The sequence below is a fragment of the Bombina bombina genome, chromosome 7, assembly GCF_027579735.1.
Source record: "Bombina bombina isolate aBomBom1 chromosome 7, aBomBom1.pri, whole genome shotgun sequence".
In the NCBI taxonomy this organism is placed as follows: Eukaryota; Metazoa; Chordata; class Amphibia; order Anura; family Bombinatoridae; genus Bombina; species Bombina bombina.
This window is the reverse complement of record NC_069505.1, coordinates 412,425,856-412,441,719: the sequence shown is the minus strand read 5'-3', so window position 1 is coordinate 412,441,719 and position 15,864 is coordinate 412,425,856. Positions and strand designations below refer to the sequence as shown.

The following is a 15,864-nucleotide window of genomic DNA, read 5'->3' as shown; positions in this document are numbered from 1 at the left end:
TGCACATCTATTGTATTTACTGGTCCTTTAAATGTGTTCTTTATTTACATGCATACGTATTGTACACTACTAATGCACAATGTACGTCTCTATAGCTTGTGTGTATTGTAAAGTGCTGTGCTGAGTGGCACTGTGAAGCCACTCCCACATGCCACACCCCCTCCTAAAATTCCCAGCATCACCCACTGTGAAATTTCCCAGTTTTATTATAAGCGCGGGGGGAGATCTAGATCACCTTAATAAATCAGCTGCAGCAGATATTATAGGAATTAAAGAGATTTGTCACACTAGAAAGTCTTGTAAATTCTGTCTGGATCTGCCAGTCCCATTTTCTCACACCTCCTGTGTTTTTCTCTTTTATATTTTGAGTCATTTGCTGCCCTCCTCATATGTTTTATTTCAGTGCTTTATCCCTTCTGCATATTCATCACACACTTCCCTGCCCTCTCACCTATTCTTAAAGGGACATGAAACTCAAAAAGTTTTGTTTGTGATTCAGACAGAACATATCAATTTTTAAAAAGTTTCTAATTTACTTATATTATTAAATTTGCTTTGTTCTAATGGTATTGCTTGTTGAAGAGATACAAAGGTAGATGTCTGGAGGACTATATTGCAGGAAATAGTGCTACCATATAGTGCTCTAGACACATGAACTCTCCTGAGCTTTTTTCAACAATAGATACCAAGAGAACAAAGAAAATTTGATAGTAGAAGTAAATGGTAAAGTTGTTTAAAATTACTGCTCTATCTGAATCATGAAAGAAAAAACATAAAGCTGATATACAGATATAATACTCATACCTACCTAAAGAGTTAAATACCTATTTAAAGTCAGCTCAGGAGCAGTGATACAGCCTAAACTGAACATGGCTAGAGATTGGCAGCTATACTCATACCCACTCCCGATGGTCTCTGTGGCTCCATTCAGGCAATGCGCTATTGGTTCCCTTTGCAAAGTTAAACACATAGGTATAGACAAGCAATAATCTAGTGTATTAGACAGCATTATGTCCCTTTAAAACATTTTTCATTCTCCTTGTCTTCTATGAGCACTCTGTGTCTCTGTCCCCCGTCTATCTCTCTGGATTCCATCACTTCTCCGCCGTGTCTTTGGAAGAGCTCTGCCCTGCTGCTAATCCTATGTACTAGCTGACTCTCCTGCTGTTGTCACCAGTGGGATACAGGCAGCTGTGACCGAGACTATAAGCCACTGCACAATTAATCACTACCCTCAGAAATTATTCTAATTGCAGCTAAAATTATTGTAATTATTGATCTGAACTCCAGACTCGCTCTAGATTCATCTACAAGACCCCAGGATCAAATACAGCAACTACTCTGTGAAACTGAGGTCACTCATTACCTGCAGTGCGCGTTGGCTTAGTGTTAAGCAGCTCAGCGTGTACCACGTAGGTAAATACTGGTGAGAATCACCAAGGAACTATTCTACAAGAAACACCTGATATCTCTGTATTAGGTGTAGGTAACAGACATGCACCCTGATATCTCTGTATTAGGTGTAGGTAACAGACATGCATCCTGATATCTCTGTATTAGGTGTAGGTAACAGTTTTGCACCCTGATCTCTCTGTATTAGGTGTAGGTAACAGGCATGCATCCTGATATCTCTGTATTAGGTGTAGGTAACAGTTTTGCACCCTGATATCTCTGTATTAGGTGTAGGTAACAGTTTTGCACCCTGATATCTCTGTATTAGGTGTAGGTAACAGACATGCACCCTGATATCTCTGTATTAGGTGTAGGTAACAGGCATGCATCCTGATATCTCTGTATTAGGTGTAGGTAACAGTTTTGCACCCTGATATCTCTGTATTAGGTGTAGGTAACAGGCATGCATCCTGATATCTCTGTATTATGTGTAGGTAACAGTTTTGCACCCTGATATCTCTGTATTAGGTGTAGGTAACAGTTTTGCATCCTGATATCTCTGTATTAGGTGTAGGTAACAGTTTTGCACCCTGATATCTCTGTATTAGGTGTAGGTAACAGGCATGCATCCTGATATCTCTGTATTATGTGTAGGTAACAGTTTTGCACCCTGATATCTCTGTATTAGGTGTAGGTAACAGGCATGCATCCTGATATCTCTGTATTAGGTGTAGGTAACAGTTTTGCACCCTGATATCTCTGTATTAGGTGTAGGTAACAGTTTTGCACCCTGATATCTCTGTATTAGGTGTAGGTAACAGTTTTGCATCCTGATATCTCTGTATTAGGTGTAGGTAACAGTTTTGCACCCTGATATCTCTGTATTAGGTGTAGGTAACAGGCATGCACCCTGATATCTCTGTATTAGGTGTAGGTAACAGGCATGCACCCTGATATCTCTGTATTAGGTGTAGGTAACAGGCATGCACCCTGATATCTCTGTATTAGGTGTAGGTAACAGGCATGCACCCTGATATCTCTGTATTAGGTATAGGTAACAGGTATGTGCCCTGATATCTCTGTATCCGGTGTATGTAACAGGTATGTGCCCTGATATCTCTGTATTAGGTGTGTAGGTAACAGGTAAATACCCTGATATCTCTGTATTAGGTGTGTAGGTAACAGGTATGTGCCTTGATATTTCTCTGTATTAGGTGTGTAGGTAACAGGTAAATACCCTGATATCTCTGTATTAGGTGTAGGTAACAGGTATGTGCCCTGATATCTCTGTATTAGGTGTAGGTAACAGGTATGTGCCCTGATATCTCTGTATTAGGTGTAGGTAACAGGTATGTGCCCTGATATCTCTGTATTAGGTGTGTAGGTAACAGGTATGTGCCCTGATATCTCTGTATTAGGTGTGTAGGTAACAGGTAAATACCCTGATATCTCTGTATTAGGTGTGTAGGTAACAGGTTTGTGCCCTGATATCTCTGTATTAGGTGTGTAGGTAACAGGTAAATACCCTGATATCTCTGTATTAGGTGTGTAGGTAACAGGTATGTGCCCTGATATCTCGGTATTAGCTGTGTAGGTAACAGGTATGTGCCCTGATATCTCTGTATTAGGTGAGTAGGTAAGAGGTATGTGCCCTGATATCTCTGTATTAGGTGAGTAGGTAAGAGGTATGTGCCCTGATATCTCTGTATTAGGTGTGTAGGTAACAGGTAAATACCCTGATATCTCTGTATTAGGTGTGTGGGTAACAGGTTTGTGCCCTGATATCTCGGTATTAGGTGTGTAGGTAACAGGTATGTGCCCTGATATCTCTGTATTAGGTGTGTAGGTAACAGGTAAATACCCTGATATCTCTGTATTAGGTGTGTAGGTAACAGTTAAATACCCTGATATCTCTGTATTAGGTGTGTAGGTAACAGGTAAATACCCTGATATCTCTGTATTAGGTATAGGTAACAGGTATGTGCCCTGATATCTCTGTATCCGGTGTATGTAACAGGTATGTGCCCTGATATCTCTGTATTAGGTGTAGGTAACAGGTATGTGACCTGATATCTCTGTATTAGGTGTGTAGGTAACAGGTATGTGCCCTGATATCTCTGTATTAGGTGTGTAGGTAACAGGTAAATACCCTGATATCTCTGTATTAGGTGTGTAGGTAACAGGTATGTGCCTTGATATTTCTCTGTATTTGGTGTGTAGGTAACAGGTAAATACCCTGATATCTCTGTATTAGGTGTAGGTAACAGGTATGTGCCCTGATATCTCTGTATTAGGTGTAGGTAACAGGTATGTGCCCTGATATCTCTGTATTAGGTGTAGGTAACAGGTATGTGCCCTGATATCTCTGTATTAGGTGTGTAGGTAACAGGTATGTGCCCTGATATCTCTGTATTAGGTGTGTAGGTAACAGGTAAATACCCTGATCTCTCTGTATTAGGTGTGTAGGTAACAGGTAAATACCCTGATATCTCTGTATTAGGTGTGTAGGTAACAGGTATGTGCCCTGATATCTCGGTATTAGCTGTGTAGGTAACAGGTAAATACCCTGATATCTCTGTATTAGGTGTGTAGGTAACAGGTATGTGTCCTGATATCTCGGTATTAGGTGTAGGTAACAGGTAAATACCCTGATATCTCTGTATTAGGTGTGTAGGTAACAGGTAAATACCCTGATATCTCTGTATTAGGTTATGTAACAGGTATGCACCCTGATATCTCTGTATTAGGTTATGTAACAGGTATGTACCCTGATATCTCTGTATTAGGTGTGTAGGTAACAGGTATGTGCCCTGATATCTCTGTATTAGGTTATGTAACAGGTATGCACCCTGATATCTCTGTATTAGGTTATGTAACAGGTATGTACCCTGATATCTCTGTATTAGGTGTGTAGGTAACAGGTATGTGCCCTGATATCTCTGTATTAGGTGTGTAGGTAACAGGTATGTGCCCTGATATCTCTGTATTAGGTTACGTAACAGGTATGTGCCCTGATATCTCTGTATTAGGTGTGTAGGTAACAGGTATGTGCCCTGATATCTCTGTATTAGGTGTGTAGGTAACAGGTATGTGCCCTGATATCTCTGTATTAGGTTACGTAACAGGTATGTGCCCTGATATCTCTGTATTAGGTTACGTAACAGGTATGTGCCCTGATATCTCTGTATTAGGTTACGTAACAGGTATGTGCCCTGATATCTCTGTATTAGGTTATGTGACAGGTATGTGCCCTGATATCTCTGTATTAGGTTATGTGACAGGTATGTGCCCCGATATCTCTGTATTCTGTGTATGTAACATGTATGTGCCCTGATATCTCTGTATTAGGTGTGTAGGTAACAGGTATGTGCCCTGATATCTCTGTATTAGGTGTATGTAACAGGTATGTGCCCTGATATCTCTGTATTAGGTATAGGTAACAGGTATGTGCCCTGATATCTCTGTATTAGGTGTATGTAACAGGTATGTGCCCTGATATCTCTGTATCCGGTGTATGTAACAGGTATGTGCCCTGATATCTCTGTATTAGGTGTAGGTAACAGGTATGTGCCCTGATATCTCTGTATTAGGTGTGTAGGTAACAGGTATGTGCCCTGATATCTCTGTATTAGGTGTGTAGGTAACAGGTAAATACCCTGATATCTCTGTATTAGGTGTGTAGGTAACAGGTATGTGCCTTGATATATCTGTATTAGGTGTGTAGGTAACAGGTAAATACCCTGATATCTCTGTATTAGGTGTGTAGGTAACAGGTTTGTGCCCTGATATCTCTGTATTAGGTGTGTAGGTAACAGGTAAATACCCTGATATCTCTGTATTAGGTGTGTAGGTAACAGGTATGTGCCCTGATATCTCGGTATTAGCTGTGTAGGTAACAGGTATGTGCCCCGATATCTCTGTATTAGGTGTGTAGGTAACAGGTATGTGCCCTGATATCTCGGTATTAGGTGTGTAGGTAACAGGTATGTGCCCCGATATCTCTGTATTAGGTGTGTAGGTAACAGGTAAATACCCTGATATCTCTGTATTAGGTGTGTGGGTAACTGGTTTGTGCCCTGATATCTCGGTATTAGGTGTGTAGGTAACAGGTATGTGCCTGATATCTCTGTATTAGGTGTGTAGGTAAGAGGTAAATACCCTGATATCTCTGTATTAGGTTATGTAACAGGTATGCACCCTGATATCTCTGTATTAGGTTATGTAACAGGTATGTACCCTGATATCTCTGTATTAGGTGTGTAGGTAACAGGTATGTGCCCTGATATCTCTGTATTAGGTTATGTAACAGGTATGCACCCTGATATCTCTGTATTAGGTTATGTAACAGGTATGTACCCTGATATCTCTGTATTAGGTGTGTAGGTAACAGGTATGTGCCCTGATATCTCTGTATTAGGTGTGTAGGTAACAGGTATGTGCCCTGATATCTCTGTATTAGGTTACGTAACAGGTATGTGCCCTGATATCTCTGTATTAGGTGTGTAGGTAACAGGTATGTGCCCTGATATCTCTGTATTAGGTGTGTAGGTAACAGGTATGTGCCCTGATATCTCTGTATTAGGTTACGTAACAGGTATGTGCCCTGATATCTCTGTATTAGGTTACGTAACAGGTATGTGCCCTGATATCTCTGTATTAGGTTACGTAACAGGTATGTGCCCTGATATCTCTGTATTAGGTTATGTGACAGGTATGTGCCCTGATATCTCTGTATTAGGTTATGTGACAGGTATGTGCCCCGATATCTCTGTATTCTGTGTATGTAACATGTATGTGCCCTGATATCTCTGTATTAGGTGTGTAGGTAACAGGTATGTGCCCTGATATCTCTGTATTAGGTGTATGTAACAGGTATGTGCCCTGATATCTCTGTATTAGGTATAGGTAACAGGTATGTGCCCTGATATCTCTGTATTAGGTGTATGTAACAGGTATGTGCCCTGATATCTCTGTATCCGGTGTATGTAACAGGTATGTGCCCTGATATCTCTGTATTAGGTGTAGGTAACAGGTATGTGCCCTGATATCTCTGTATTAGGTGTGTAGGTAACAGGTATGTGCCCTGATATCTCTGTATTAGGTGTGTAGGTAACAGGTAAATACCCTGATATCTCTGTATTAGGTGTGTAGGTAACAGGTATGTGCCTTGATATATCTGTATTAGGTGTGTAGGTAACAGGTAAATACCCTGATATCTCTGTATTAGGTGTGTAGGTAACAGGTTTGTGCCCTGATATCTCTGTATTAGGTGTGTAGGTAACAGGTAAATACCCTGATATCTCTGTATTAGGTGTGTAGGTAACAGGTATGTGCCCTGATATCTCGGTATTAGCTGTGTAGGTAACAGGTATGTGCCCCGATATCTCTGTATTAGGTGTGTAGGTAACAGGTATGTGCCCTGATATCTCGGTATTAGGTGTGTAGGTAACAGGTATGTGCCCCGATATCTCTGTATTAGGTGTGTAGGTAACAGGTAAATACCCTGATATCTCTGTATTAGGTGTGTGGGTAACTGGTTTGTGCCCTGATATCTCGGTATTAGGTGTGTAGGTAACAGGTATGTGCCTGATATCTCTGTATTAGGTGTGTAGGTAAGAGGTAAATACCCTGATATCTCTGTATTAGGTGTGTAGGTAACAGTTAAATACCCTGATATCTCTGTATTAGGTGTGTAGGTAACAGGTAAATACCCTGATATCTCTGTATTAGGTGTGTAGGTAACTGTTAAATACCCTGATATCTCTGTATTAGGTGTGTAGGTAACAGGTAAATACCCTGATATCTCTGTATTAGGTGTGTAGGTAACAGGTATGTGCCTTGATATCTCTGTATTAGGTGTGTAGGTAACAGGTATGTGCCCTGATATCTCTGTATTAGGTGTGTAGGTAACAGGTATGTGCCCTGATATCTCTGTATTAGGTGTGTAGGTAACAGGTATGTGCCCTGATATCTCTGTATTAGGTGTATGTAACAGGTATGTGCCCTGATATCTCTGTATTAGGTGTGTAGGTAACAGGTATGTGCCCGGATATCTCTGTATTAGGTGTGTAGGTAAAAGGTATGTGCCCTGATATCTCTGTATTAGGTGTGTAGGTAACAGGTTTGTGTCCTGATATCTCTGTATTAGGTGTGTAGGTAACAGGTAAATACCCTGATATCTCTGTATTAGGTGTGTAGGTAACAGGTAAATACCCTGATATCTCTGTATTAGGTGTGTAGGTAACAGGTATATACTGAGGTGGTGGGGAGATGTATGTGTCCTGAAGTCTATATGAGAAGCATGTGATATTTTTATTCTGTATTAGAAGGTGTATGCTCTGATACCTGTGTATTAGGAGGAGGTGGGAGGTGTATGCTCTGATATATGTGTATTAGGAGGAGGTGGGAGGTGTATGCTCTGATACCTGTGTATTAGGAGGAGGTGGACGGTGTATGCTATGATACCTGTGTATTATGAGGAGGTGGGAGGTGTATGCTTTGATATCTGTGTATTAGGAGGAGGTGGGAGGTGTATGCTCTGATACCTGTGTATTAGGAGGAGGTGGACGGTGTATGTTATGATACCTGTGTATTAGGAGGAGGCGGACAGTGTATGCTATGATACCTTTGTATTAGGATGAGGTGGAAGGTGTATGCTCTGATATCTGTGTATTAGGAGGAGGTGGGAGGTGTATGCTCTGATATCTGTGTATTAGGAGGAGGTGGGAGGTGTATGCTATGATACCTGTGTATTAGGAGGATCTTATTTTTATGCCTGATGAAATGACCTTGTTGTGTGGTCGAGAAACGCGTTGCAGAAACATTAAACTTGTCTTTTAACATTTATATACGGAGGAGTCTTTCTGCCTGATTATTCAGATTGAATTTGCTCTATCTGCACAGAGAACTTTACAAACCATTACTTCACAATTGGTTTTGCCTGCACCACATCTTCAGTCTGTTGTTTGATACTTGGATTCAAACTTCCCTGTGATCTTACCTGTGACCTGAGAACTGGTCTCTACCTTGATACAGGATCAGTATCCAGTTAGCTGACTACTGCAAGTGTCAGCCTGCCTGTTTGCACTATCTAGTGCTTTCAAAAATTGTGAGTTTTACTATTTACCTTCTTTATTATATATCACATATGGATTTCACTATGAGGCGCCCATTTTCTTTCTAACCTAGATCATTGAGGTGAACGGAGATCATGTCCCCAAGTGGAGCTGCCTGATACCCTCTTTTTTTACTTGGATTGAAAAAAAAAATTCAGCAATTGAACTTTTGTTTCTTAAACATGAACACTATTTCTGTCATTTATTAAGGTTAACCAATTTCACATTTGTCACCAGAATGTATTCATTTATTACTTTATCATGTTGAATAATATTTTATAATTTCACAAATTTTTACTAATCTTTGAGAGTCCACTTACCATTTATACACCTTTTTAAACCCCCAAAAAAATATTTTTTGACACATTTTTTCACATTACAAACATTTCTACCAAATCCCTTTTTTTCACTAGTTATTTTTAGTGCGCCACCTCCTGGGTGTTTCATCACATTCACTTTTCACTGTATGCTATGATACCTGTGTATTAGGAGGAGGTGGGAGTTGCATGCTATGATACTTGTGTATTAGGAGTATTAGGGTAATGTACGATGTCTGTTTATTAGGAGAGATGACAGGTGTGCATTCTGGTGTCTATATTTTGTTTGGAAGAGAGGATATTTGTCCTGATGTCTGCATATTGGGATGACTTAATGTATTATATAAGGAGATCACATATCCCTGTTGTCATTATATAAGGAGCTAGTTAACCACAGACATTAACCAATACAGTACACTGCACAGCTCCTAAAACATGTTAATATTCTTCATCTCTCTCTTCAGGTACCTCAAAGGGCATGTGCAAACAGATTGACCACTTTCCGGAGGATGCTGACTATGAAGCGGATACCGCTGAATATTTTCTCCGTAAGTACCTTATTGGATTTTCAATGACTAATTATTATGATAAAATTCTGCTAATGCTTCAATGTCAGATGTTATCTGTATGACAACCATTCAATACAACGTGTCAGGAATCCAAAACACCATACTAATGACCATCCAACTCAGTGTACCGATGATCCAACTCACTGTACCAATGATCCAACTTACTGTGCCAACCATCCAACTCACTGTACCAATGATCCAACTCACTATACTAATGATCCATCACACTGTGCCAACCATCCAAAACATTGTACCAACCATCCAAAACACTGTGCAAATTATCCAAAACACCATACTAATGATTCAACACACTATACCAATGATACATCACACTGTGCCAACCATCCCAAACACCATACTAATGGTCCAAATCACTGTAGCAATGATCCATCACACTGTGCCAACCATCCAACTCACTATACCAATGATCCATCACATTTTGCCAACCATCCAACTCACTATACCAATGATCCAACACATTGTTCCAGGGATCTCACTTTGCCAGAGATCCAACTCACTGTGCCAGGGATCCAACACACCATACTAATGATCCAACTCACTGTACCAATGACCCAACTAACTGTACCAATGATACATCTCACCGTATCAATGATCCAACTCACCGTGCCAATGATCCAACTCACTGTGCCAATGATCTAACTCACTGTGCCAATGATCCAACTCACTGTGCCAGGGGTCCAACTCACTGTGCCAGGGATCCAACACACCATACTAATGATCCAACTCACTGCACCAATGATCCAACTCACTGTACCAATGACCCAACTAACTGTACCAATGATCCATCTCGCCGTATCAATGATCCAACTCACTGTGCCAATGATCCAACTCACTGTGCCAATGATCTAACTCACTGTGCCAATGATCCAACTCACTGTGCCAGGGGTCCAACTTACTGTGCCAGGGATCCAATTCACTGTACCAATGATCCAACTCACTGTGCTAATGATCCAAGTCACTGTACCAAAGAACTAACTCACTGTACCAATGATCCAACTCACTGTGCCAGGGATACTACTCACTGTGCCAGGGATCCAGCTCCCTGTACCAACGATCCAGCTCCCTGTGCCAACAATCCAATTCACTATGCCAATGATCCAACTCACTGTGCCAAGGATCCAACTCACTGTGCCAAGGATCCAACTCACTGTGCCAATGATCCAACTCACTGTGCCAAGGATCCAATTCACTGTACCAAGGGACCCAACTCACTGTACCAAGGATCCAACTCACTGTACCAAGGATCCAACTCACTGTACCAAGGATCCAACTCACTGTGCCAATGATCCAACTCACTGTGCCAATGATCCAACTCACTGTGCCAATGATCCAACTCACTGTGCCAAGGATCCAACTCACTGTACCAATGACCCAACTAACTGTACCAATGACCCAACTAACTGTACCAATGATACATCTCACCGTATCAATGATCCAACTCACCGTGCCAATGATCTAACTCACCGTGCCAATGATCCAACTCACTGTGCCAATGATCTAACTCACTGTGCCAATGATCCAACTCACTGTGCCAGGGGTCCAACTCACTGTGCCAGGGATCCAACACACCATACTAATGATCCAACTCACTGCACCAATGATCCAACTCACTGCACCAATGATCCAACTCACTGTACCAATGACCCAACTAACTGTACCAATGATCCATCTCGCCGTATCAATGATCCAACTCACTGTGCCAATGATCCAACTCACTGTGCCAATGATCCAACTCACTGTGCCAATGATCCAACTCACTGTGCCAGGGGTCCAACTCACTGTGCCAGGGGTCCAATTCACTGTACCAATGATCCAACTCACTGTGCTAATGATCCAAGTCACTGTACCAAAGAACTAACTCACTGTACCAATGATCCAACTCACTGTGCCAGGGATACTACTCACTGTGCCAGGGATCCAGCTCCCTGTACCAACGATCCAGCTCCCTGTGCCAACAATCCAATTCACTATGCCAATGATCCAACTCACTGTGCCAGGGGTCCAACTTACTGTGCCAGGGATCCAATTCACTGTACCAATGATCCAACTCACTGTGCTAATGATCCAAGTCACTGTACCAAAGAACTAACTCACTGTACCAATGATCCAACTCACTGTGCCAGGGATCCAGCTCCCTGTACCAACGATCCAGCTCCCTGTGCCAACGATCCAGCTCCCTGTGCCAACAATCCAATTCACTATGCCAATGATCCAACTCACTGTGCCAAGGATCCAACTCACTGTGCCAAGGATCCAACTCACTGTGCCAAGGATCCAACTCACTGTGCCAATGATCCAACTCACTGTGCCAAGGATCCAATTCACTGTACCAAGGGACCCAACTCACTGTACCAAGGATCCAACTCACTGTACCAAGGATCCAACTCACTGTACCAAGGATCCAACTCACTGTGCCAATGATCCAACTCACTGTGCCAAGGATCCAACTCACTGTGCCAAGGATCCAACTCACTGTGCCAAGGATCCAACTCACTGTACCAAGGATCCAACTCACTGTGCCAAGGATCCAACTCACTGTGCTAATGATCCAACTCACTGTGCTAATGATCCAACTCACTATACCAATGATCCAACACACTGTGCCAATAATCAAGCTCACTATGTCAATGATCTATTTAGCTGCACTAATAATCCACCTTATTCTACCTGTAATCCATGTCATTGTGTTAATGATCCAACTCACTATGCCAATAATTGAGCTTACTGTGCCAATGATCCCACTCACTATGCCAGCAATCCAGTTTACTATTCCACTGATCCAACTCCCTTTGCCAACGATACAACTTACAGTGCTAATGATAAAACTCTCTATGCCAATGATTTAACTGACTATGTCACACTATTCCAATGATCAAACACACAGTGCCAGTGATCCAACTACAGTGCTAGTGATCTAACACACTATGCCAACAATTGATCTCACCATGCCAGTGAACAAACACACCCACACCATCCATCCTATTGTGCCAATGATCCACCACACTGTGCTAATGATCCAACTTATTGTGCCAATGATCCAACACACTTTATTAATGATCCAAAACATTATGCCATTGATAAAACTCACTGTACCAATGATCCAATATGCTATGCCATGATTTAACTCACTGTGCCAATGATCCACACTATGCCAGTCCTCCAACTTACTATGCCAATTATCCAGCACATTATGCAATGATCAAACTCGCTATGCAAATGATCAATGCCAATGATCTAACACATTGAAACAAGGCTGATATTGTTGGAATATTGCTGCTGAAAAATAATTAATCTGAGCTACATTTTAGTTTTAAACATTCCTATTTGGATATTTCAGTAGTAAACAACCTGTACAGACTCTTGACCTTGTTCCTTTGGCTCTCTCCTTTTTGGTTGTGATAAAATACAAATATGTGGTGGGAAAGTTTAATATATATTCTAAGTTGATTTCCCCCCCCCCCATGTTCTTGTAGATAAAAGGTTTCAGGATATGATAGTATGAAAATATACCGTTAAATATAGAATATGTGAGGTCCATGTGTTATTACAAATAGTTTTACAGATGGAGACAATTCTGTACTACTGACATATTTGGGCAATTTATCCTCTCTGGTGCTGATAGAAAAGGAGTGACTTTTTTCATATGCAATTTATTTTTCAGTCTCTGGGGCAGTGAACACGTATTAGAAATTGTATTGCTAAAAATAACCATATACTTCCAAGAGGGTGGTGGCCAGTGAGAGTGAAATCACTAATGGTGTCAAGTGGCATGTGGTCATTCACAAAGCGATGTTTATGAAGAAACCTGTAAAAAAACAAAAACAGTTGTTGGAATCTTGATGAGCAGTATCAGAAGTGTAAATTTATGGAACTTAAAGGGACAGTCAAGTCAAAATTAAATGTTCATGATTTAGATATATGGCATGCGATTTTAAACAAATTTCCAATTTACTTTTATCATCCCATTTGCTTTGTTCTCTTGGTATTCTTTGTTAAAAGCTATACTTTGGTAGGCTTATATAATGATTTCTAAGCCCTTGAGGGCCGCCTCTTATCTCAGAGCATTTTGACAGGTTTTCACAGCTAGACAGTACTAGTTCATGTGTGCCATATAGATAACATTGTGCTCACACCTGTGGAGTTATTTATGAGTGAGCACTGATGGGCTAAAATGCAAGTCTGTCCAAAGAACTGAGATAAGGGGGTAGTCTGCTGAAGCTTAGAAACAAGGTAATCACAGAGGTAAAAAGTATATTAATATAACTGAGATAAGGGGCAGTCTTCAGAAGCTTAGATACAAGGTAATCAAAGAGGTAAACAGTATATTAATATAACTGTGTTGGTTATGCAAAATTGGGGAATGGGTAATAAAGGGATTAGCTATCTTTTTAAACAATACAATTTTTCAAGTAGATTGTCCCATTAAACCTTTCTCAAAAGAAAGGAAAGCTAAACGGTTAGATTCCTACAATTTAGCAGACTGGAAATTCTAAAGCACATGTAGAAGAAACAGGATTCATCTGAACCAATGGGGACACGTTTTTTATTGGTCGACAATCGTTATTGTAAAGCCTACGTACCACCTACAGATAAAGTGATCTTGGGGTTGGAAGCAAACGTGATGCTTGATGAAGCACAGGTGTTGTTAAAAAATATATTTATCAACTGCTACAAGAAATCATGAATCAACGGAAGAACATTTTTGACTTTCTCTGGGACCAGTCTACTATAACAGAAGTCAATATAACTAGAGTTTATAATTGGGATGTAAAAAGAAGAAACAAGAACGGACCTTCAAAAGGCAAATCCTAGCTCCATCATTTGTTACCATGCCAACATCTGGGTTTTTGGGATACAATCCGCTAGATTTAGAGTTTTGTCGGTAAAAACCCGCGTAGCTAACGCTGCTTTTTTTCCCCAGCGCACCCTTCAAACAATGCTGGTATTTAGAGTTGTCTGAGGGGCTGCGTTAGGCTCAAAAAAGGGTGCATTGAGCCTAATTTAGCTCCACTTCAACCCTCAATACACTTATTAACCCCTAATCTGCCGACCGGACCTCGCCGCCACTATAATAAATGTATTAACCCCTAAACCGCCGCACTCCCGCCTCGCAAACACTATAATAAATAGTATTAACCCCTTATCTGCCCTCCCTAACATCGCCGCCACCTACCTACAATTATTAACCCCTAATCTCCCGCCCGCACCGTCGCCGCTACTATAATAAAGTTATTAACCCCTAAACCTAACTCTAACCTTAACCCTAACACCCCCCTAACATAAATATAATTTAAATGAAACGAAATAATATTCCTAAAATTAACTAAATTAATCCTATTTAAAACTAAATACTTACCTATAAAATAAACCCTAATATAGCTACAATATAACTAATAATTACATTGTAGCTATTTTAGGATTTATATTTATTTTACAGGCAACTTTGTATTTATTTTAACTAGGTACAATAGCTATTAAATAGCTACCTAGTTAAAATAAGTACAAAATTACCTGTAAAATAAATCCTAACCTAAGTTACAAATACACCTAACACTACACTATCATTAAACTAATTAAATAAATTACCTACAATTAGCTAAACTAAAATACAATAAAGTAAACTATTCTATAATACAAAAAAACAAACACTAAATTACAAAAAATAAAAAAGAATTACAAGAAATTTAAACTAATTACACCTAATCTAAGCCCCCTAATAAAATAAAAAAAAAACCCAAAATAAAAAATTCCCTACTCTATTCTAAACTACCAAAGTAATCAGCTCTTTTACCAGCCCTTAAAAGGGCTTTTTGCGGGGCATTGCCCCAAAGTAATCAGCTCTTTTACCTAAAAATAAAAATACAATACCCCCCCAACATTACAACCCACCACCCACATACCCCTACTCTAACCCACCCAAACCCCCCTTAAAAAAAAACTATCGCTAACCCCCTGAAGATCATCCTACCCTGAGTCGTCTTCACTCAGCCGAGCCGAATTCTTCATCCAAGGTGCGCAGAGGAGGTCCTTCATCCGGAAAAAGTCTTCATCCAAGCGGGGCAAGAAGAGGTCCTCCATCCGGTAGAAGTCTTCATCCAGGCGGCGTCTTCAATCTTCATCCATCCGGAGCGGAGCCATCTTCAAAGGAGTCGACGCGGAGCCATCCTCTTCCACCGACGACTTCCCAACGAATGAAGGTTCCTTTAAGGGACGTCATCCAAGATGGCGTCCCTTCAATTCCGATTGGCTGATAGGATTCTATCAGCCAATCGGAATTAAGGTAGAAAAAATCCAATCAGCCAATCGTATTGAACTCGCATTCTATTGGCTGTTCCGATCAGCCAATAGAATGCATCAGCCAATCAGATTTTTTCTACCTTAATTCCGATTGGCTGATAGAATTCTATTAGCCAATCGGAATTGAAGGGACGCCATCTTGGATGACGTCCC

At 40.7% G+C, this 15,864-nt stretch overlaps 1 protein-coding gene across 1 annotated transcript in view; it reads left to right on the top strand.

Annotated features, from left to right (window-relative positions):
* CACNG2 (calcium voltage-gated channel auxiliary subunit gamma 2) overlaps positions 1 to 15,864 on the top strand; it is a 190,785-nt gene that overhangs the window by 162,390 nt on the left and 12,531 nt on the right. The window contains exon 2 of the mRNA XM_053689037.1: positions 9,289 to 9,372. Coding sequence (XP_053545012.1) covers positions 9,289 to 9,372 — 84 coding nt within the window. The remainder of the gene's footprint in view (positions 1 to 9,288; positions 9,373 to 15,864) is intronic.